At 39.2% G+C, this 24,960-nt stretch overlaps 1 protein-coding gene across 1 annotated transcript in view; it reads right to left on the reverse strand.

Annotated features, from left to right (window-relative positions):
• Positions 1 to 3,103: 3,103 nt before the first annotated feature.
• LOC128375937 (zeta-sarcoglycan) overlaps positions 3,104 to 24,960 on the reverse strand; it is a 160,884-nt gene continuing 139,027 nt past the window's right edge. The window contains exons 6-7 of the mRNA XM_053336363.1: positions 20,156 to 20,279; positions 3,104 to 3,310 (exon numbers count right to left, since the gene is read on the reverse strand). Of these exons, the coding sequence (XP_053192338.1) occupies positions 3,104 to 3,310; positions 20,156 to 20,279 (331 nt within the window). The remainder of the gene's footprint in view (positions 3,311 to 20,155; positions 20,280 to 24,960) is intronic.

Below are 24,960 nucleotides of genomic sequence, written 5' to 3' on the forward strand. Positions count from 1 at the left end.
AAGGTTATAGGTACAAGCACAAAACTCAGTAGCTTCTGGGTATGACAAGGTGATTAGTGAAAATGTGCTGAAAATACTTCACTTTGTTTATGTCAGTGGAGCAGATGACTCCCCAAACACTACTAAGAAAAAGACCACTGTGAGAATAGCAGATATGAAATGATCCAGGGAAGAACAACTTTAATTTGCTCAGATGATCTTCCAGTTTGAGGTTGTATGATGTGTGAAAAAGGCACATTGTGTCAGTACTGTAGCAGCCTACAGGTTAAGCAAGCTTGTTGTCCAAAACAGTAAAAGTCATAAAATCAATTGTTCTTGATGAGTGTGCATGCAAATTGTTTTATAAAATTTAAGTCTATTCAACTGTTTTGATTGCAAATTCTAGTTGCACTGGTAAGGCTCTAAAAATGAAGAACATTACCAAAAAAGTATTAAATAATAAAATCAAAGCATGACAGTAATGTATGGAATTAATGTATTGTTGTCAGTAACTCATACATAGTTTGTAATCAGGGGAGCATTTTCATTTCTCTAAGGAACATACAAGAGGTGATCACAAATTTCACAACACTGATGATTCCACAGATTCTCTTTAAAAACAATATGATTTTATTTTGTATTTTATTGGTATTGTTATATACATGGCATAATTTGTGCTTTTTTTATTATCAAGAATAAAACCATAAGGGAACACATCAGAAAATTAAACTTTAAACCAGGATTGAATTGTTCATTTTTTTCAGCTGGATATACTGAGAATTCTACAAAACCAGGAGAGAAGGGGAGGAAATAGACAGAAAACTAAATAGATAGACAGGTAGATTGATAAATAGATAGTTCATCCAGAGACACTTGCAGATGGTCCACTGAGGGTAGTGTTAACGTTCAGACTGTGATGTGCTTTTACCAACAGCAGCAAAGGCACCTGTGTATCGCTTTGTTTAAAAAAAGAAAAGAAAAAGAAAGTACGCCTCAGGGCCTTAATCCAGTTGAGTCCATATGCATACAACCAAATCCATCCATCATTTCCTCCAGAGGGATTTCTGCCACACATATTTTCTATGATTTTCAGCCATCGCAGGCTATTCACACTTATTCCCCATCTGAGATGGATATATAAAATAATAACCCCCCCAATAATGTTCAGGACCTTCTTGACTTTTCTTGCTTAGGTTGCAGAACTTTTGAAAGGGGGCAAAGCGTGAAAGTGTAAGGACATTTTTCCTGATATTTGACTTTGAGATGGCCAAAAGAGATTAAAAGGTGAGAAAATAACAAAAACAGCGTGGAGACAACATCAAAATGTTTCATTTTGTGAGTGATGCTTAAGGGGAAAATAGTGAAATTTAGGATTTTAATTGCTGGAAAACAAAATAGCAAGTGGCAAGGAGGTGAAAAAGGAACAAAAATTAGCAGGAAAAAAAATCTCATAACGACAGAAAAAAAGACATTGCAGGGATGTAAGAGTAAAGGCTTGGCTAGAAGAGCAGCAAGGACATGCAAAAAAAGTCTGACAGACAAGGAACACAAAATGAAGATGTATAATCCTCCATAACAAGACCAAAATTGGTCTGGCCACTATCCGACTGCAGCCTCTGTCTGACTGGAGGTTTGGCCCAACACCATAAAATTGTTGGTCTGTCATAGCACCCACCTGAGCCTGAACTGACTGTGAGGAGGAGAAAAACCCTGCATCTGGTCCAGCTGTGATGGAGAGTAAAAATGTCCAGTGGGACAAAGCAGGTAAAATAATGTTTTCAGTTGCTTTGTTTTTTTTTTTTGTTTTTTTTTGTTGTTTTTGTTTTTTGTTTTTTTGTTTTTTTGTTTTTTTGTCTTTTTACCAGACTGGTGGAACAAAGCGGATAGGAGAGCAATTCTTTACCAGTTCAGTGGAAGTAGGTGCATAGAGAGAATCAAAATAACTAGAGCATGGAGAATGGATGCTAATGATAATATGACTATAAAGATAAAGGTTTACAGAGATGTTAAAGGCAAAAAGAACTGGATACAAAGAGATAACAAGCAACATATTTTATCTGAAAAAAAGAGAAAATGAAAGGAGTGTGTCTGACAAATTAACAAAGATGTGAAAAATTAGAGCATGTACAAGGAAAAAAGCTGGTGGAAGCACAAAAGGTTGAAGCACAATTATTTGCATTAGTTATCCTATGAAAAGTGGGGTCAGAGAACATTGTCACTATCAGGTGCAGATTGATGCGGAGGAGTCAAACGTCAACGTTTGGGTTGAAAGACTAGAGGGGGAGGAGGGGGAAGGCCTTTCTGGTATAGATTGGTCCGTTAGCTAGCCTTAGCTTCCCACTAGACTAAACCATTGTCTAATTTAATTGTTAACAACCTGCAGGGCTAAGCCACAGTCCTCGCTGATGTCTGTGAGCCAGCTGATGAACAGGTAACCAAGAGTCGTTGTCCATGTCCCTGCTGGCGACTTTGTAGTCCATCACCATATCTGGTTATCCAAACAAAAGTAGGAGCAGGTTTCCAAGACATTTTGGTCATACGGTGAACAAACAACTCACTTTTCATTGTAAGCGTTTGCTGTTCTCAGGCCACCCTCGAATATAATCCTTGTGGCTTTCAAAACCCATCATGGCAGCAATTGAACAATGGTGAAGACAGCTAACAAGAGTCCCAGAGTGTGACTGTCCATCCATGTCCAGGAGTGGTTTTAGCATCACACCCACCAGCCAACCTGGTTGGCTTTTGCTTCCCTCCAAGTCTCTTGGCAAGCATGAGCTACTGACCAATCCATATTAATGTGGTCGGTGAGCTGGCATTAGCTTCTCACCAAGCTCTAGTCCATGTTGCTTCAGTCCTGTAGCTGGCATTAGCTTTACACTAAGCCACAGTCCGTGTCGATTTGGTCTGTTAGCAAACATTAGCTTCCTGCCAAGTTGTAATTCATATTATTCAGTTGGTTAAAGGACATGAACGTCTCGCCATGCTACAATCCATGTCAATTCGGTCTGTTAGCTGGCTTTAGCTTCCCACCAAGCCATAATCCACGCTGATTCAGTCTTTTGGCTAGCATTAGCTTCAAACTCTAATTGTCCACATGTCCTATCTGTCTGTCAACTTCCCACTTTCAGCTCCAAAGACAAAAATTACTAGTGGTTTGGCAGGTAGAGCCTTTCTCAGCTGGGGACAGGTAGAGCTTGCCGTTGGCGCAGGCACACAGCTCGTACACAGTCTGTTTGGTGTATGTGGTACCTGCTGGTGCCCCTTCCAGGGGGTCCACAGCACTGCCAAGGGGAATGTTACCCAGTCGGATGGTGTTCGCATCTAGAAAGATCTGAAAGAGAAAGTGAGATGAAAAGTTTGATTTGAGAACAACAGATGTGTTGATCTGTCATACAAAAAAGAAAGAGGGCTGTCAATAAAACAATAAAAGTATAAATAAAACATAAAGCACAGAATTTGGTGTTATAGCTGTAGGGGACTGGGTTCACATGAATTGCCTTAGTGCTTAAAATACAAAACAGAAAAACAGAAAATAAAAAGAAAGTTTTTTTGTTTGTTTTTTTAAATGAATAGAAAACAGGGTTGTGAGCACACAGACTAAGAGAAGACATTACTGTAGGGGTTGACTATACTCTGTGGTCGACTGGGGTTGTCATCAAGAAAGATGTATGGAGACAGAGTGAATTTCTATTTAGAACAGGTCTCTTTTGATGAAGAGGCAGAGTGGGTGTGTATGAAGCAGAGGGTAAGACGGATGAAGAGTGTAAGAGAATCAGTGGGAGAGGAGTTAGAGGAAGGAAAAAAGACAAGAAAATAAAAAGCAAAAGGAAAGCAGCTGGAAAAACACACTGCAAATAAATTCAACTCTAACACTTGTTAATTTGATATCACATAATTTCATATGCATCAGGTTCTCCACGTTTCACTGTTATGGATCATTTCCGAGATAAAAAAAGCTGTATTTAATTTTTCATTAATTTAGAGAAGCTTCTCCTATCGCTGTTAAGTTTTGGAATGTTTGGACTTTTCTGCATAAATGTAGTCTAATATTGGAGAAAATATGTAACACGGTCTTCTTATATGATTTTCCAATGTAACTAGACCTTCAACGGACTCCAAGGAATTTCAATCAGAGGACAGGTCAAGGGGGAGCGATGGATTTGACACATCATGTGCCCAGTCAAGGTTATCTCAAGTTAAAACACACACACACACACACACACACACACACACACACACACACACACACACACACACACACACACACACACACACACACACACACACACACACACACACACACACACACACACACACCAATTACAAAAGGTCACTGAAAAAGCTACAAAAAGCTACACTCACACTGTGAGAAGAAGAAGGACAGATAAGAGGTGAGAGGATTACAGAAAAGGGACAAATATGGGAAAAGTAGGATTTCACTGAGTTACTTTTTAACCTTAAGATAACTGTCTGTGTAATAAAAAATAGACATCCAAGTGAAGACAGAAAAGGGAAGATACAGACAAAGATCCTGAGTATGATTGTTTTCTGTTGTTCAAAAACTTCTACCCCAAACCCTGTTATGCCTGCTGACCTAGTCCAATCCTCTCATCTTCAGATTGATACAAGCTGAGCTTCAAATGCGGATCATTACACAATCTTGGTTTGTATTGAAACATTTTCCTCCTCGTTTATTTACTCTTCAGTCATCAATGTTCAAGGAAGCACTGCTCTCTTGCTGTCTCTCTCTCTCTCTCTCTCTCTCTCTCTCTTTCTCTCACACATACAAACATGCTCCAAAAGCCGGATGATGATTTCAGCAGACATCTGTATCCCCCATTACTCATGTTCTTCATTTTAGAAATGATAAGAGGGGAAGTGAAAAAAGCGTTTGGAATATAAGTGCAAAAAGACTTAGGAAAAGGGAGTTGGATGAAAGGATGAGAAAAGGATGACAGAGAGAAAATGTCAAATCAGAAGTGGTTGGAAGAAAACCATGGACATAAAGAGAGGAAGACAAGATGACTGAGAGAAAAGGGAGAAGAGAGGAAAGAGGGGATTCAGATACTCCAACAGTGAGGAACCAATTAGTATAACTAATGATTTCACGTTGGCTGACGGGGCACATCTCCATCTTTATAAATAACATCCACACATACTGTACAGCACGCTTACAGCAAACACACACACACACACACACACACACACACACACACACACACACACACACACACACACACACACACACACACACACACACACACACACACACACACACACACTCACTCACTCACTCACTTCAAAACAAAATGAAGCTTAGCGTGAACATGAACATGAAAGAATATCCTTTTTCAAATAAAACAAAATACCTCATTGCCAACTCTCTTGAGTCCTTGAGAGTCTTTTGAATCTGCTTTTGTTTCACATATCAATAATTATAAGTTCAAATGCAATGTGAGCTTTGTGAGAGACCTCTGCTCACCTCTGATTGTACACAGTGTGACAATGAAATTCATTGTAGTGGTACTATGAACAGAGAACATCAACAACAGAAACATAAACATACAAACAATGGACCAATGCACTTATGGTTACAACCCTTTCAGTCATCTATGATAGATCAGCCTTATACTGTATGAGACAAACCAGTTTAATCACATCAGAACTTTTACATCAAATTCTTTAAATTAAAATATGTATTCATTTATGGCATACAATTATGGTATCAAATATGAATCAACTGTCAACTATGCATCATGAACAGTATTTATGCAACAGCATTTACATAAATATTCATTATTTTTGCCACACTTCCAGAATTGCCCTCTACAGTGTAGATGGTGAATGCAAAATGAGTATGACCCATGGAAGATTGGCCACAATAAATACAAATCCAAGATAAATATACAAGAATTTTCCACTGAGCTAACAAGCCCTAAATTGGCCATACATTTTACTCTACAAATTAATGATGCCTCACAGACAAGATATATCACTATATAGTAAGAATTTGGAGCTGTCCACTAATAAGAGTAAATGCCACAGAACTTTGGTTACTGTTGGATGAAAACAAGTTGCCAGCTTGTGTAGGTAAAATGCGTCATATTTATAAAAGTCCTGCTTCCACAAGATTCCAAAAAAAGGTTTTGGTTCAGTGTTTCAGTCGTTAAAAAAAAAACAAAGAAAAACAAAAAACAGGCAGCCTCTTTCTGTGATGCTATCTCATTAGACCGCCATGCACATTAGTTTTAATGAGACATAGTAACAATGACAACAAGACACTTTAAGAGCGAGTAAAAAATATGTGCACTTTTCTCCCTCTGTGCCGGGCAAAGGAAAATACCACACTATATTTCTAAATGTCAAGGTATGCCTTTAACAGGTCCCTGGTGCACACCTGTCATCTTCCCTTTGGCTCCCCAATAAAAGCTGCCAGGGCTCAGTTAAAGCCTTATAGAGGAAAGGACTCAGTCACGCTTGGAAACATAACCCAAATCTAATTCTAACAGCCAGCTTGCCATGGCAACGAGAACTCTAAAATGAACTTGAGCAAGGCAATGGGATGGGAGAATGAGGAGAGATGGGTGTTTATGTGAGGAAATGCCAATGAAATTAATGGTTTTTCTTCCATAACACTGGAAACATCACAGCAATAAAATAAAGAAAGGACAACAGAGGAGAGAGGAAAACACTGTAAAGATGGAGGGAGAGGAGGTGGAAAGGTGGGACAGATGAAGACACAAGCAATAAGGGAGGGTTGAGGATGCTGATCAAGAGATTGAAAAGAGAAGAAGGTGATTAGTAAGTAGATATGATAGCTTACAAGGAGGGATGGAGGACGGAAGAGATCGATAGAGAGGAGGTGAGAGGTGAGAGGAAGGCAGATGGAAGGAGTGAAATAGAAATGGATGGATGCTAGGTAGCAGGCAATAAGGGCAGTAAAGGAGTGGAAGGATAGATGAACGGCTGGATGGACGGAAAGAGGGAAGGGAAGCAGAGGAAGGGGAGTGAAAGTCATTTGTTGTAGCTTAAGGTCGGATTAGCACTGACATTCATCCCAAATGAAAGTGTCTGTAAGTATTAGGTCAGCGTGTTGTTAGCAGTATGTGAGGGTCTATACATGTGAATGTGTGTGTTTGAGTGGGATTCTTTGTGTAAGGACACGTGTCTATGAATATAATGAAAAGATGAAAGAGTGCTTTTGTGGATGTGCTTTGTACCTACACATATAAATGCCTGTGCATTGTATCTGAATGAATGTGAGCTTGTGTCAATACATTAATATACCTATACATATATTGTCTGTATAAAATCTGACTCTACTGTTGCCTTAAATCTCTTGAAATTCTTTATGGTGCTACCAGCCAGGAGCAAAAGTCACTGAATTCACTCACACATTTTCATCTTACATCTTTTTTTCTTTTTGAATTCATCATTAGTAAAAGACACTACACAAATGTTTTGGGCTCTGACTTCTTCAGCATCTGAGTATGATCCAGGGATCTGGTATCAGTGAGTACATCGACCTCAACTCCATATCTCAATCATCAATCAGTGCCATAACAACTTAAAATCATTTGAAAAACAAAATAAACACATACTGAGGGACGGAGTTGAGATGAATATACTCACAGATACTAGAAACCTGGTTAAAACACACATGCTGAGGAAGATTGTTGCTAATGTAATAAAAAGAAAACAAAAAGAAATAAAGATAATTAGAAGAAGAGAACTTGTGAGTTATCCATCAACTGTCTAATTTAGGCGATCTAAGAAGAAGAGCTGGTTTTTAGGCTTGTGGTAATACATTTATTCAGATGAGTTTTGAAAGGATTTTAAAAGCTAAAGAGGTAAAAAAGAAAAAAAAGTAATTATTATTTTAAATTAAACTCATGAAAATGATTTTTTTTGTTCTTGTATGAATATGATTCATTATTACTTCCATATATCATATTGTTTACAAATATATAGGGGGTGGCCAAAATAATGGGAACGCTTTACAATATAAAAACAACAAAATTGGCCTCAGCAATGACCATAGAGCTGAATCAACAACCCTGTAATGCAGTCTCAACAAAAATGTCTTCTATATTGCACATAGTTACATCACAGCGCTTCATATCTTATATGTACAGTCAGTCTCTATATGTGCACCTAATGTTTCTGCATTTGCATTAATGTACAATATTGCGTGGGTGGCAGCTGTGTGTGTGCATTAAGTATGAGTTTGAGTGTGTCTAAATCCATCTCTCTCACCCATCACTTTAGCAAGCACGTGGCACTGGCGTCAAGGAGATGGGAAACATGCGGGAAGCAGCAATTATGGAGGGTCAAAACATTTTTCATGGATGATTTCCTTTGGCACAGCTGAGGAACAGGCGAAAGAGGGTGGGAGGCGAATGAGCTGTGAAAGAGGAGGGGAAGGCAGCGATAAAAGGACAAAATTTTCCTTGGATGAAAGGGGAAGGGAGGTACAGTAGGGCAGTGGAGGGAGAAAGAAAGCAGAGGAGATAAGAGGGTTAAAGTGTCTTTGGGAGGAGATGAGGAGGGAGAACAAGTGTTAGAGTGTGGTGAAGAGTAGTTTTGGAGAAAAAAAGGAGAGTATGAATGTGTTTAGGAGGGGAGCAGAAGGAGGAGGACGATGGGTGTCTGAGAGGACAAAAGAGGAAGAGAGCTGAATGTAGGACGGGAGTGCAGAAATGGAGGTGAAAAATTACAAAGAAGTAGGACACAATATGATGATTTGCTTGAAGACAAGCATCATCATTTGACTTTTCCAAACTTTTAGGTTATATTTTATCACTCAGTTATAAATTCCTTTCCTTTGTTGGTTACAAATAGCCAAGAAACCTCTTTACTTTATAATGTATGTGAAGATTTTTACTTTGTTGCAACTATCAGTCTTTTTCTACATGTACATGTATGTCCAACTATGTCTGTATAGAAACATAATTGTTGCTTGTATTATGATCAAAGCAGCAATGTATTTTCCACTAAGAAAGTGCAACATTTATGCACAGAGGTGTTAGGGAGGATGGTGGATGTTGGGAGTTCAAAGCAGAGGACTTTGACACTAGAGAGCAGGGTTTGCATCCTGAGACCTACAAAGGACGCATCCTGTGAAGTTAATATCTTCAGACTCTTCTTTAGATCCTGTCAGATCTTATGAGTCCAATCAAAACTTTTTCAATCAAGACTTGCAGCAGTCAAACCAAAGTTGACTAAACTTACTGTAGCTTAGCTTAGCAAATTGCTTTTCAAAAATATCAACAGTCAACGAAGAGCCTTTTCCCATATATTTCCAAAGAAAAGGCAGTACAAAAGAAAGAAGAAGGTCTACACACTGTAGCTCTTGTTACAAATACAGGTTTAATGGAATGGCTAGGTGAGTGACATTTAGAGCAAACTATTCTTCTTCAGACTGAAAAATTCTTTCTTTTGTACTTTTGTTTCTTTGGTCCAGCACCTGGTTTAAGTTTTGTTCTGGAGTGTGCGTGTCTACCTCACACCTTTGATGACAATGACAAGACAGTGACAGAATAACTAGGAGCATGGTGAATGGAAACTGTAAAATACCACATCATAGATCTAAGTTAATCAGCTTTCTCCATAAAGGCCTGTGAACTTTAGAACACATTACCAACTGAAATCAATTTAATTCCAAGTATAACATCTATAAAAAGTTTTATTTTCAAACTGTACATTACAATCAATGTATTCTAATGTGTATTTTATTGTACTTCCATATCTGCAGTGTATTGTGGTTTTATGATAATGAAAGCATGTAAAAAATTAGCAATAGCTTTAAACTCTCTGTGCAGCACATCAGTTTCATGCTCTGAATTGAAGCTATGTTAAATTGCATCGTCTCTATCAATCCATCCATTCATTTTCTTTTCCACTCATCCTGTAGAGGGTGGCAGGGGAGCTCAAGCCAATCTCAGCTGACACTGGGTGAAAGGCGGGTTACATCCTGGACAGGTCGCCAGTCAATCACATGGCTAACAAATAGTATAGAGACAGGCAATGATTCACACTCACATTCACACCTACTGGCAAATCAGAGTCACCTATTAACCTGTTTTTGATCTGTGGGAGAGAGTACCCAGAAAAAATCCACGTAGGCACGGCTAGATCATGCCAATTTCCTAGCTAGCTGGTGGGTTTGAACCAATAACCTTCTTGCTGTTAGGTGACAGTGCTAACCACTGTACCACTGTGCCATCCCTATCATTTATACAAAATCAAATAAATAAATTCAGTGTTGAAAAAAGTATTTGACTCAGTGTAGAGACGGAAGAGTAAGGGGAGGTGTGACAGAGGTTGAAAGGATAATAACAGCACAATTTCAACTGTGCGCACACACTCAACCCTTACGTTGCTGCGGATCACCTTGCCTCTCATTCTCTCTCATTCTCCTTTTCTTTCTCTGTCTGGCTGCCCCTGCACTCACACGTGGAACACACACACGTACACGCACGCACACACGCACGCACACGCACGCACACGCACGCACGCATGCACGCACGCACGCACGCACACACACACACACACACACACACACACACACACACCAACAACACAAACAGGTGGGAGGTTGTGAAGCTATCTGAGTGTATTACACAGACCATTAGGCTTGTTGAATGGACAGACGCTGGAATGGGAGCTGACAATGGACTAAATGACAGAGGCTGGAGAGGACATAAAGCAATATCAGTCTGCTCTACTGTACCACACACACGCACACACACACACGCGCACACACACACACACACACACACACACACACGCACACACACACACAGACACACACACACATGCACACACTTCAGGCACAGACAAATGCATTCACGCAAACATGCACAGGCAGACAGAAATGGAGTAACAGTAATGCACTCATACACACACAGACACACATGCAGTGATGCAGCCAAAGGATTAAGATTAAGATTTCTTTACTGTCATTTCTCACATATATTGGTATGATATTCATCCTCTTCAATTGACCCATCCTATTTAATAGGGGCAGCCGCGGTGCAGCACCCGAGGACCAACTCCAGTTCCTTCTGCCACTGCTAGAGGTTAGGGGCACTGACAGGAGTGTTAACCCATGTCTTTGATGGTGGGAGGAAACTGAAGCACCCACGCAAACACATGCAAACTCCAAACAGGGGTTTCACAGCAGTGCTGACAATAACATGAACACAAACACCTGATCGACGATCGATAATGCAAGAAAGACACAGACAAAATTCCACACATATCAACACAAACACAAACACACACACACACACACACACACCATCTATGACAATTGCCTTAGGCAATGTGAAGTATGGGCTAATTAATTTTCTGACGTTGATCACATCTTTTTGAAAAACAGCCACTTCTCCTAGCTATTGGCAGGTATCTGCTAATCGGTTATCTCTCTCATATAAACACACACACACACACATGCATGCACACACACACACACACACACACACACACGCACGAACACATAGATGCACACTCAAAGAGAATGGAGCTGGATGATGAAAACAAGTTCTTGAAATAAAGAGACAAGCTCTAGTGACTAAGTGTGTGTGTGTGCGTCTGTGTGTGCATGCGTGTGTATACATCTGTGCATATACTGTACATACATCTACGTTTTTATTTGCATGTAGTATGTGTGTGTATACATGCTGTGTGGAAGGAAGTGAGTCTATATTTATGTGGTATCTATTTGTTTTGATGTGTGCATTTTTGAGCACCCTTTTATACGTTTTTTAGAGCATACTGTATGTGTTTGTGTTCATGTGTAAGGCTTCTACAGTATGAGTGTATTCAATAGAGAGTTCCCCCCTGCCAGCATTTTAATTCACTCACCATCCTGCCTTACCCGCAGGTTAAACAACAAGCAACACAGTCCCAGTGTACCAGCCCAATAATACCTGCAGGCTATAGCGTCTTAATAAACCTAGACATTGCGTAAACAAACAATAAAACTCCATGGTAACCTAACTTTGTTAAAAGTTTCTATAGTTAACCCAATTTCACCTCACTACAATGAGCAGCAGAGTGGAGCTAACTCAAATAATTGTTTTTTTAATTAACATGAACACATAGATGCAAATGTGCCGTGGCATCCAAAGTGTCTTTACTTACAAGGAAAGAAGTTTAAGATAATGATAATCTTGCATGTTAGATTTATTGGTCTTGTTTTACTCAGGATTGAGACTGAGTTTATGCTGTAAGACATGTGTCAGGCCTGTCATCCTTATTATTATCATTATCGTTATTTTAATATCTTTGTAGTTTTGGACAGTTGAGCGCTGACAGAAATGCTTCCTGTGTTGTTCCTGTGATAGGAAAATATGACCCTCAGTTGAAGAATAAATGGTATTATTGTTGAATAAATATATCATATTCAGTTCCATGCTGACATAATACAGGAAGCATACATTAATATTTAATCATTGTTTTACAGAAATAACAGAAGTAATCTAAAGAGACTTGCTAAAAGATACCTGTGGAGCTGGGGTCAGTCATAAGTAGGGATTACAAGGAGTCCTAAGTCCTAGAACAAAATGCAACCTGAAATCATTTCCCCTCACTCATTTTGACACTTTCATTAATCTAAACAAACACCACGCCCGTGTGTCAAACATTGGGAAATGGGCCCCTGATTAATTAACACATATCACCTCTTGAGTCACCATAAAACAATCTTAATCAGTATGTGTTACATTTAGAGAGAGAGCAAGAGAACAACGCATATGATAAAAATAAACAATGCTCTCCAAGGAAAAGCTTTTAGGGTCACTCTGTCTATTACCACAATTTAACTACTTGTCAGTATTATGTCTAGACCCGCAGTATGATTTACATTGATTGTAAAGCCACAGACTTAAGGTTATAGTATGTTGCATTTACATAGATAGTATTCATGGAGCGTGTTCTAGTATCATATCCCTGGAGAGCTTTTTTGTGCTGACGGCTTTTCAACAGACAGAAAATAAGCAACAAAATTGAACTATTTTGCATACTAATTGGTGCTCTAGAGTACAGTGTATCCCACTGCACTGGGCCTTTTCTGGTTGACTGCAAATGTAGTCTTTCTGACACTATAAATGTATTAGGGTGGGGAGGTTTGATTTCTTACCCTATGACAAGGATCCTATTTAATATTAAAGCCATAATCCAACAACTCGAAGCCATCAGAAGAAATGAAAGTTAACTTTAGTGACTGTAGTCAGCCAACTTACAAAATATTTAAAACCAATTTCTCTGACTTCCTATGGCTGACAATTTGTGATAGAAACATGACTTATTTTCAGCAAAAGCAGATTCCATGTTTCAGTCTGCGAGAAATACTATTCTCTAAGGAGTTGGTGAGTGAGCCAAAACAGCTTCTCTCATAAAGAGACAGAAAGATGATGAGGATGAGTGATGCGCAAAAGTTGCTGAAAAGAGCTTTGGGGTGCATAAAGGGCGTATGATGGAGGAGAAGAGGGAGGGATGGATTGATGAAAAGTTAAAGTAAAAATAAGCAGCGAGAGTGAATGAGTGGGTGAATAAACTTAAAGGGGAAAGGAAAATGAATGGATGTAGCATAGAAAGGGAGATTGAGGGATGGGGAGAGAGAGAAAGAGGGAGAGAGAGAGAGAGAGAGAGAGAGAGAGAGAGAGAGAGAGAGAGAGAGAGAGAGAGAGAGAGAGAGGGTGTTGATAAAAAAAAAGCAGGAGGACTGCAGGAATCCTGAGAGGATCTGTCAGCTCTCGTTGGCTTTGATTTTAATGGAAGCCAGCGCTCTCCTACCTCTAACCCATTTGGCCCTAATTCCAGCGCTTGCTTTCCAAACTTTTTAAACTTTAATGGCCCCTTCTTAAGTGCCAGCTGCTGACAACATTGATTTGGCTTTAAGCCTTGCTGTCCCGCACGCCTTTATTTTCTCCTGCAAAATCGACAGAAACATCTATTTTCTGCCATCCTCCTCCACCTCCTACTCATCCGATCCTCCTTCTATCCTCCCTTCATCCGCTCTCCTCTGTTCATTTGATGGTGTCAGCCGTGGGGGAAGGCTTGTATGAGAATGGATGAAAAGAAATGCTATTTGGATAAGCTGTTCTTTTTGGGGATGTGTGTAGGTATTTTTTTGCTACTTATTCTAAACAGGCCCTGGTTTACAAACAGAGAGGTGATACTTCCTTTGCAGACTGTTGGTGAGTTGATTTTGGCGACAGGCCACACACTGATACAATGACATGAAGTGTTGTTGCCCAGTGTGACACACCACGAGTATGGAAGAATAAGGAGGGAATGGTGTTGTTTCATCTGCAATATCCTCTTTTTGGCATCTGACTTCAGCTTTATTGAGTGTTCATGGCTGTGTTGGACTGTTGCACTGCACTTTGCAAAGATAACAGCTCACTGAACAGGACAGCCTGCCCATCATTGAATTTTTAACCTATTTTTCTACCTTATCTTTACCTATTGATAAAAAAAAACATATAAAAGCATATAATAAAGCAATTACACTGAGTTAAGAAAATCTGTCATGTTTATTCATCACCTTTATTGCCTCAAAGGACCAAATTAACACACAATTATAAGTTGATTATGAACAGTTTAAATTTTTTTATTCTGACTAGCAAAAAAAGGATACTCTTGCAGTGAACATTTTGTGTTTTCCCTTGTTGGGAATGTTGTTTGTCAGTGTCTTTTGACTGCACTGACCAATCAGTCAACGATTTTAAATCATCAATCCAAGTTGGCAAACCATCAGTCGACCAAGATAAAAAGCATTTATCAGCACCATACGCAATAGATTGTATCCCAGCAGCAGGAGTCCTTTTGACCCTTAAGAGGATCGACAAAAGCAAGCATCAGTGGATTGCTCCCATACCCCTAGTGAGAACAGGATCAGCACCTTGGATCATTAAAGTTTTTCACATGTACCTAAAATATTGTTATTTTCGGTTAGAGAAGTGTTCTGTTCACTCTATCCTTATGATCCAGAAGCCTCCAGACATAGAAAAACACACAGACCTGAGGCACTGTTCAGTCTCCTTGCCTCAAAATAAAATCACTGAATAAAAAAGTGAATACATACTGTCTTTGAAAATATGAACACAGGTCAACAACCATTTAATTGTATTCATAATGTGTATATAAATGAATGATGATTATGCTCTAGTGTGAAATCAATGTGTCGGGTTCAGGTGTGAATGATATTGTTGGATTACTTCCCTTCCTCCTGAGTACTAGTATTGCTTGAATAGCATTAAAGAAAAATCTCTAAATGTCTTGAGTCGGATGGGAAAAACGGTATTGTTGCAGGAAGGCATGCAAAAAGCCAAAATCTTTCTTTAACTATCTGTTATGAATCAATGTTGCGTAATATCAAACACTGAAAGGTTATCAATGTATGTGAAAATGTCAGATTATTATAATATTTTTCATAAATGTCAAAAAAATGAACTGCAGAGTTGGATATGTCACCTCAGTAGCTATCAAAAATGTGTCTAAACTTAAGGATAACACATGTCCTCATATAAAATGAACCTTCTGAGAAATCCTGCACATTTCTTTCGGTGGTGAGAAGTGAAAAGGCAATCATTTGCAGGATAATAATTTTCACCCAAAGTGCAAATTTTCATTCAGCATCATAATGTGTGAATATTATAACCTGGAGATGTTCTTTGTGCAGTTATATTAATTTTGTATTATTTTAGAGTACAGTAAGTGTATCAATAGGATTGGTTGCAGGGGAAAACAAAGTCAAGGGGCATAGTTTGTTTGACAGAAATGAATAAAGAAAATAACTAATGCAAAGCATGAAATAAAAAAGTAACCTGTAAATATTTGCTGTATTTGAGGCTATGCTTGTGCAGAGAGAAGTGTGGTGGTGGTGGTGGTGGGGATTAAAATACTGTGTTGTCCTCCTGAGGGTAACTTTTAAGCAGTCTGTTCAGATGTGTTTATGAAATGAGGTGAGGAGCACATTCATTTGTAATGCAAATATAACATTCTGATGTCGACTTCTCATCCAATGGCAAACTGATGGAGTTTCAGTGGTTGCAGGTATGAACATCTTCTCTGGAAAAGAATATAACTTGCTCAAGGATCTTCAATGTATGATGTTGTCTGAATCATAGCTGTATAATTGTCTTTACTAGCTCCAGTAGGGGATGTCACATTTCGTATACTCTCCTCCACAACATAGTCAGGGGTCAGGGCTACATATAAAACAGCACCTTTAAACTTCCTCAAGGATACAACAGCAGGGTGGATGCTTGCTGATATGGTTGTATTGTCAGTGGGTTAGGTATCTCTAAGCATAAATATACCTGCCAGCTGTAAATATATATTTTGTTGTAAAAGTACAGTCAGACAGCATCATTTCAGCATATTAACTGCAGAAACATAACTGTGAAATTCTCCAAAAATAAGACTGTTCTTTTAAGGGCTCTCTTTGCATATCAGATGATGTTCTGTGAGGCAGTGGACTGCCTGAAGGATTAATACAAAGAGAGAATCATCCAAAAAGAAAGAAAAAAAGAAAACTCCCCTGATTTTTCCACCACAGTAATTAGTTTGGGGCACTATCTTCTGCCCTCCACTCTTTACCCAAAAAGAGGTTATATTCTAATGGCTGTATTCTTGTCAAGTGTAACCTTGCTCACTTCTTCTTTATTGTTTTAAAAATGCTATGGAAAATGCTCTACAGCTGAAGTTTATTAAATTAATGTACTGTAACTCTCACGCTCACACATACAGTACATTTTCTTATACGATGATGTCATTATTTAGATCATCTCATGTACACATGATAGGAAGTTTTCTTGAGGTATTTCTATAGCTGTGAGGTTTTGTATATTTGGCTAAAGGCTGCTTTAGTAAATGCTGACAAGGTTGAGAAGCAGTCCGCCACAAGTCCTTAATTTTTCCAAGCCTCTCATGGTATCAAGCCTTGCCAAAAGCCCACACCACAATCCTTGTTACACTCAGCTTCATGCTATTGTTCACCATAAATAGGGAGACATCTATTTATGCAGGGATGACAGTGAGAGAGAGAAAGAGGGGTAGAGAGACAGTGGGACATAATGGATGAACAAAGAACAGAAAGAGACAAAAGAATACATGAAACAGAGACAGAGAGAGAGAGAGAGAGAGAGAGAGAGAGAGAGAGAGAGAGAGAGAGGGGGGGGGGGGGGGGGGGGGGGGGTAAAAATGATAATGCCCCCCTCCTCCCCTCTCTTTCCCTATTAAGTGACAGCCACAGTGATGTATAACCCTGGCAGTGGAAAGTTAATTAGATAGGCTGGGTTACTCAGAGATGAAGGACTGAGAAGGCGAAGAGGGAGGAGGAGGATGAGAAGAAGATGTAGAAGAAAGCTAAACAAAATAAAATAAGAAGGAGAGAATGGAGGAAGAGTAAAAGGGGTAGTTAAGAGATGGAGTGTGGAGTGAGACAAGTGATGGAGGAAATCAGGGACAAGGGAGAGCGACAGGACAGAGAGGTGAAGAGTGGTAAAGTACACTACTGAGAGAGAGAGACATGGTGAGGGGTAGATGAAAAGTTTAAATTAGAGCAAAGAGTCTTGTTAAAATATTTTTTCCCCTTTACACTCACTTCAAATGCAAAATGATACCACTATAACAACATGACATACAAGCCACAAGGGTAAGAGGGGAGTATTTCAAAAACATAAATTATCACAACAGCCTCAGTCACACTCTGGCACCGGTACCCCATGTGCTTAACTCAAGGACACACTTTAACATGTCATCTGCGCCACTGAGCAGGTGATTGGACGTCTGCCCTCCATCAAGGAAGCACATGACATAGACCAAAGGAACAGGATAAAAAACAAATGCCATCTGAATTGCACAGTCAGGCAACTATCTGTCCTTCCCAAGCATGTTTCATGTTTGGAAGACAGCACACATTCACTGGAACCAAGACTAGCCTTGGGGTTACAGTCTGTCTGGACAATCCTTAACCTGTGGTTGCCACAGGTTAAGGTTGTACAGTATGTGTTGTTGGGGGGGCAGGGGAGAGATTAAATTCCTTAGACACTGTAAATTATGTGTGCCTTTGTATTAAACATCCATCCCACCATCAATCTGCTAAACAGTCAATCTTGTTCAGGGTTGCAGAGAGCAGGAGTCTATCCCAGCATGCACAGGGTTAAAGGGAGGTTACCTGTCTTTTATAAGGCTGACACATACAGACAAATGCACACAGTCCCAATCACACCTGATGTACATGTGTGGAGAAAGCAGACTTCATGGAAGAAACCAACACTTAGAACTGCAAGTTAAAGCTTAATATATAGACTTTGTTCCGTAGTACTCTGTGGAATATAGAAAGATGTTAAAAAGTATTTTTGTCACAGTTTTAGTAATCAGTCATTAATAGTAAATTACATCTGCATGATACGTTTAAAAGCATGTGAGACTGAGATTCACAAACTCTAACATCAAACACTTTCACTGATCCATCATAACTGAGTTAAAAATAATCATTCCTATTCCCATATTATTGGTGCACTATGGTGTTTCTGCAGCTAGTGTACTTATTTACGTACAGAGTGACCAAGAGGTTTCCTTGAATAGAATGGTGCAATTTAAAATAGGTTACTTTTTACTTCTCATAACATTAAACTTATTGAGCTTCATTAAACATTCTATTTCTTCTGCTGCTTAATTAAACATAAGTTCAAGTTCTTTTAAGTACTTTTACTTGAGGAAGAAATTTCCATACTTTTTTGAGGCCTGATTTGCCTGGATATACATGCCTCATAATGTTTGCAGGCTACAGTATACTGTAACTTTATAACAATGTCTTTGTTCTGGCTCATGATGTATAATGTGTAATCTATATTCTCAATGTTTCATGTTATATATAACTACAGAACCTCACAGGATCAAATGCCTCGATGCTCACTTGCCACTTATCCACATCTGCAATATACTGCATGCCTGGCTGCACATATTTATTTATATATTTGAAGATTCTGCCATCTATTGAATATCTGACATTCTCCCTTATTACTTTGTCACCGATATGTCAGAGCTGTCTTTATATTTTGACCTCTGTGTGCTAATTTTAACTCGTATATTGTAGGGTCTGATCATATAGACGAAGTTGTGTACTTTATTTTTTTTTTTTGAGTAAAGCCCAGTGGACAGAGACAAGATAAGGAAATAAGAGGGATGAAGAAGTAAGGAAAAAAGAGGAGGAAAGGAGATTGTGATGGAGGGAAGGATATCAAAAATGAGTTTACGAATGGAGCATCAAACTTTTACTGTTGTTTTGTGAGACTTCTGTTATCTGTGTGTGTGTGTGTGTGTGTGTATGTGGGACTATGGCTGCCTGTGCAGTTATATATGACAATGTGAGAGTATATGTATTTGTGATAGAAAACCATGTGTGTATGTGTATGTCTGACAATGACAGTGAGTGCAACGAGTGGGGGCCATTCTTCTGTTAATTACTGAGTTAATGACACACTATGCTCTAGCGGACACGCAACATGGCAGGCTGACACACACGCACACAGACACACACACACATATACAAACACTAACACAAGGATAATGGCTAAGTCTGCTTCGGTGCTCACGCAACGTGGCAGGCTGGTGTGCAAAGAGCTTGACAGTGAGATAGCAGGCTAACAATGATACAATGATACTCACACACACAAACACACACAAACACACACACACACACACACACACACACACACACACACACACACACACACACACACACACACACACACACACACACACACAGAAGCAGCAGCAGCAACTGACAGGGAACCTCATCAAACCAGCTTTAATGAAGTCACTTCTCCCAAATAGAAGAGGGGAAGAAAGGAGTGATGAGAGGAGGAGGGGAGAGAAGGAGGACAAGGTCGCCTGGATTGATGACGCTCATTAGCCTAATAAGGTACTTTAATGAAGCGGGCCCAACACTATAGAGTGCCACAGAGTCTAAAGACACACACACACACTTCACTGGTTCTGCCAGTTTGTGTTGTCCCTTGTATTTACACATGGGCATAGAAACTTTCATCTGCTTCACTTTCACTTCATTTCCACATATATAATGTATACATACACAAATGCATCCAAAAAAATAAAAAATAACAATAACCTAAAAATAACACATGCACACTCTCACCTCTCCTTCTGAGGACTGCAAGAGAAGGTCTTTCCTACAGGTTGCCGAGAAGTCTCCAACTCCAGCATTGACCTCCACCCCTCTGGGGGCTTCCAGGGTGAGGGTCCGGGTCGGGGACTCCAGCCTGAGAACCATAAATACACTTACGTTATGCTGGAAGTAGTTGAAAAACACACCTGCACAGACATACAGTGAACAAACATTGTGGTTTTAGCTTGGCGCTTCAGCTTCTGTGAGGCTATTACTGCCAGATCAATAATGAGTTGACTGTGAACAAGGTTTTCAATCCCCAAGCTACTCAATCAAAAGCAGCAGAAGACTGTGGTTGTACTGGTAAAGTTCATATAAAAAAGGAAAAATCAGCATCCGCTAATTCAATGTTTAGTCTTGACTAAAGACCTCAGTGGAGCACAACACCCTGGAGTTACACAAAGTCAAACATTTAACGACATCCTGCTGCTTGAATACACAACTGAACAGTGAATTAGTGAGTGCTGTTTGTTTTGAACTTCCTTCATCCTGTTGGATTTGAGGAGTTATTGGTGAGCACATTATTTACAAGCAGCATCTACAGTAATCTGGTTTCTTAAGATGATACATAATGAACCAAATACAACTTTTGAGCCAAAAAATATTATATCACTGCCATGTAAGATAGCTTTTGATCAGTTCATTAAATTACTAACATAAGTGGGCTAATTTTGATAGATGGCTAAATGACCTGGGTAAGATGCTCAGTAACATAATGAAACCTCTCAAGGTTTCAGGCTTAGCAACGCAGGGCTGTGTGGGGTATTATAAGGTGTGTAGCCTGAGAGTAGTTGAAAGTTAGTTTTTCGTGAGTTTTTGTGTAATTTCCTAATTATTTTACTCCATAGGAATGCTTTCCTTTGTCTTTGAGAAAAACGTACAAAAACAAATATGGAGGATGAAGAGTTGTTACACTGCAGTGTTCAAAAGTGCTCTGGCCATGGTTGGTGTCACTCTCCTTGGAGCGTGAAGGGTCAGTAGCTAAGTCTGTGATTCAAAGTTGAAAACAATATGAGATGATTAAACAGCTTGGTGGTGTTAGATAAGCACAGTGCTTTGCCCAAGGGCATGTTGGCAAGTGAAATTAAATAAAGAGAGCTTTCGGCAAAGCAGCCAGAATTACAATTTATGAAGAGGGAGTATAAAATATTAAACAGCGCACTCACAACAAAGATCGAATACGAAAAAATTATTTCCTATAGGGGCCCTTCTCCAAACAATTTTTGCTCAAGGGCACTTTAGAGGGCTGGTTTCCCAATCCCTACTGAGGTTGAAAGGGATAAAGCATTCAAGCCAAAGGGTAGATTAACTGAACTCATGATGTCCAGTCTGTGGCCAAGGAAGAGGAACATAAACAAGAGAACACCCTTGACCAAACTGCCTTGGCCACAGGGAGTTTGGTCAAGGGTAATCGTACCAAGCCTCCTCTATCAATGTCCTTCAGTTGATTAGAGTCCCCAGGATGGAGAAAACATATACCCTTCTTAAAGACTCACTGGCAGGGATTAATTCTACAGCTCTGAGTTTCCATCTGGAGAACTAAATATTAGCAGACAAAACAAAAAAACACTCCCTCGATAGAAGATTTCATGTTTGGTTGCACCCAAGTAATAAACAAGCACTTAAGAAGACATTTCTGTCTTAACACTGTTCCTCTTCTACTATCACTTTATTTTCAGAGTATGTGTGATTTACCATTGGGTTATTTTATTCAACTACAAATACCGTTCAACTTGAGAAGTTATTTGGTTAAGTATCGGATTTTCAGCTAAACATTTGTAAAATGTTTGTAAAAGCGTCATCACATGTAATCAGTTAATATATATACATATATATATATTAAATGCAATTTCATTGAATTTTAGACCTTCATTAAGTGACAATAGCCTGAAGTGTAGCAGATCACTAATATCAGGATAATGTCAATAGATTTAAGAAACCCTTTTACCCTTTTATTTAGACTAATCCAATGTCCTCTGTCAAAATTTCTGAGTTTACTGTTCATCAGAGTCAACTTTAGTATTTCTTCTCAGTCGAAGGCAAGGGTTTTGAAGATGGCGGTCATGAGGTGGATTAGAGTTGAGTGAACGTTTGCTGCTGCGCAGTGTTGAACATCCAAGTAATAGTGTTGGAAACAGACACTTCACATTGGACCTGACTTATTGATCTGTAGTGGAGTGTATGCTGTGGTAGTCAGATGTTAGAAAGAGAAAAACAAAGAGAGAGACAGGCAGACAAGAGATTAAAAGATATTTGGAGAGAATGAAAACATAAACACTTATCCTATTATTCTTTATCCTATAGTTATGCATGTGCAGTGCGCAGTTTGTGTGTGTGTGTGTGTGTGTGTGTGTGTGTGTGTGTGTGTGTGTGTGTGTGTGTGTGTGTGTGTGTGTGTGTGTGTGTGTGTGTGTGTGTGAGTGTGTGAGTGTGTGTTTGAAGGAGATAGACCGTGAGCTTGCTGGCCTAGTCAACAGCAGTGATCTGAGGATCTTTGTCTGGTTTGACAGCTAAGGCAATTACAGTGACGCTGCTGCAGGCTGAAACCAGCTCTGATGGGCAGGCACACGCATACATACTGACTATCTATCACTCAAGGTCTCTCACCCCTCTCTCTCCATCCTGACATCACACTCTCTGCTCGCTTTCGCCTCTGTTTTATCTCACCTGTCTGTTTTCTTCACCAACATGCCATCCATTACTTTCTTTACCTTAGCTTTTTCTCATTTTTAATTTGTCCATATTGCAAGGCCTGTCTCTCTGCCTTCTGCTTGTGAGATTGGTTTGGCTTCCTGGTTCAGGAACGAATAGGTAGAGTTGGAGAGGATGTCAGGAAATTACCAACACCTGACTAGTTTAGACCTCAGCCGTCCTCCCCCATCCCTCCCCCCTCCCCCACACATCACACACTACGGCAGTTATTCAGTACCACAGTTTGACCACCACACAATCTAAAAGCATTGGCATGAAGGGGCATAACGTTTTTGACAATCAAGAGGAAATTCGACAGGGAAATGTAAACATAATGGGAAATAGGGAAATGGAGCAGTGGCCAAGCCTGAGATGTTGTACATTGTATGATTGCTTATAAAACCTATTTCAGTGTTCATATGTGTATGTGTTCATATGTGTTGAAAAATGGTGAACCTATCCTTTAAGTACATTTTTATAATTGATGACTCATATAAAAATGCACAATCATACATATTCACACACACACAAATGTTTGTATCTCCATCATGTCCTTCCTTCACAACACAGACATGCAAACACAGGCCCATAAAGTTTCTGGTCAGACCCCTGCCTGGTTGTGTTTTTTCATGGTGCAGATAGCAGGAGTCTGCAGCTAAGCTGTTATCTTTGCAATTCATTATTATTACAGAAAACTGTCTCCTCTCTCTGCTTCCAATTCTTACATTATTTCTCTTTCTCTGTCTCGTATGCAAGCAATCCCCGGTACCCTCCTCTCTCTCATAGATCTGTTTTGACCTTCAGTCACGACAAGGCCATTTTATACAGCGTCCATATTTGTCCAACCTGACAAGATAAGCAGGACAGAAATACATCAACATGAAATGGTTTTTATCTTAATTCATTTTCTGGGGAAAAACAGAGAAAGAGGTGGAGGGGAGGGCCTAAGATATTCAGAAAGAAAGACAAAGAAGATAAGTTAAGAGGAATGAAGAGAAGAAAAGAACGAAGACACATTTTAAGTAAAACTCAGATATGTATCTGTCAAAAATACAAATGGAGAGATTTATGGTTCAATAAGCAGTGACCTTTGTATATATTTATGTTAACACTGTATATCCAAGTTTGTATTCACTGTGGTTTTAATCCTGTTTGGTACTTTGGGCATGTGGGATCGGTTTGTACTCAACTGACAGACCATTAAAGATGTTATACAGAAACAGCCGTATTTAAGTGTGAAGTGTCAGGTGAAGTATAAAAATTGTGTTCCTGCCGCCTCCACAATTCTTACACGATTCTAACTCATATGAATTAAGTAGAAGAACAAATGTTCCTGAGAAATCTCTTGTTTGACTTCTGCTTATGAAAAACTTACTCTAATTACACCAAATACCTTCTTCACTAAAGTCCCACCATTCACCCACAAAAAAATTAGGTAGAATTATGTCTTCTTTGAGTTCCTCACCACGAGAGACTGACAAGAATTCCCTGAAGATTTAGTGAGCTTAACCATCAGTGAAGCACTGATTAATTTAACATATGGATGTGCATGAAGCATATTGCTTCAGAAGACTTCACATTGTAAAAAGAGGTAATGTTACTGACATAAATCAAAACAGTCATAGAAATGATGTTCTGAACTCCATACCATCCAGACTACCATAGGACCTTTCTATAGCAGACATTTTGACTTTCCATAAAACACAAGGGATAATATTAACCTTTGTTCTATTCACATATCCCAGTAAAACCATAATACTATAACAGTGAGCCAGAATGCACAATAAATGAAACTGAAGTAGCGAAATTGAATTCAGCCATCATTCATTTTTTTATCTAGAGTTGGGCTTTTCTTTAGTAGATTACGGTCCATGTAAGTTTTCCTGCATCTGTTACGAACATTCATTTGTAAACCACATTTTAATGAACTCTTACCATTTGGGCTGTTAAGGCCACGCATGAACTTTTAAAGGCTCTGGAAATTTGGCTTGATATAGTCACACAAATCTGAGTGAACATAAACGGTCATAACTGTTAGAAAAAACCCAACAAATTGTGCTGTTTAGACCATTACTTAAGAATGG

Source organism: Scomber japonicus, chromosome 2 (assembly GCF_027409825.1).
Source record: "Scomber japonicus isolate fScoJap1 chromosome 2, fScoJap1.pri, whole genome shotgun sequence".
NCBI lineage: Eukaryota > Metazoa > Chordata > Actinopteri > Scombriformes > Scombridae > Scomber > Scomber japonicus.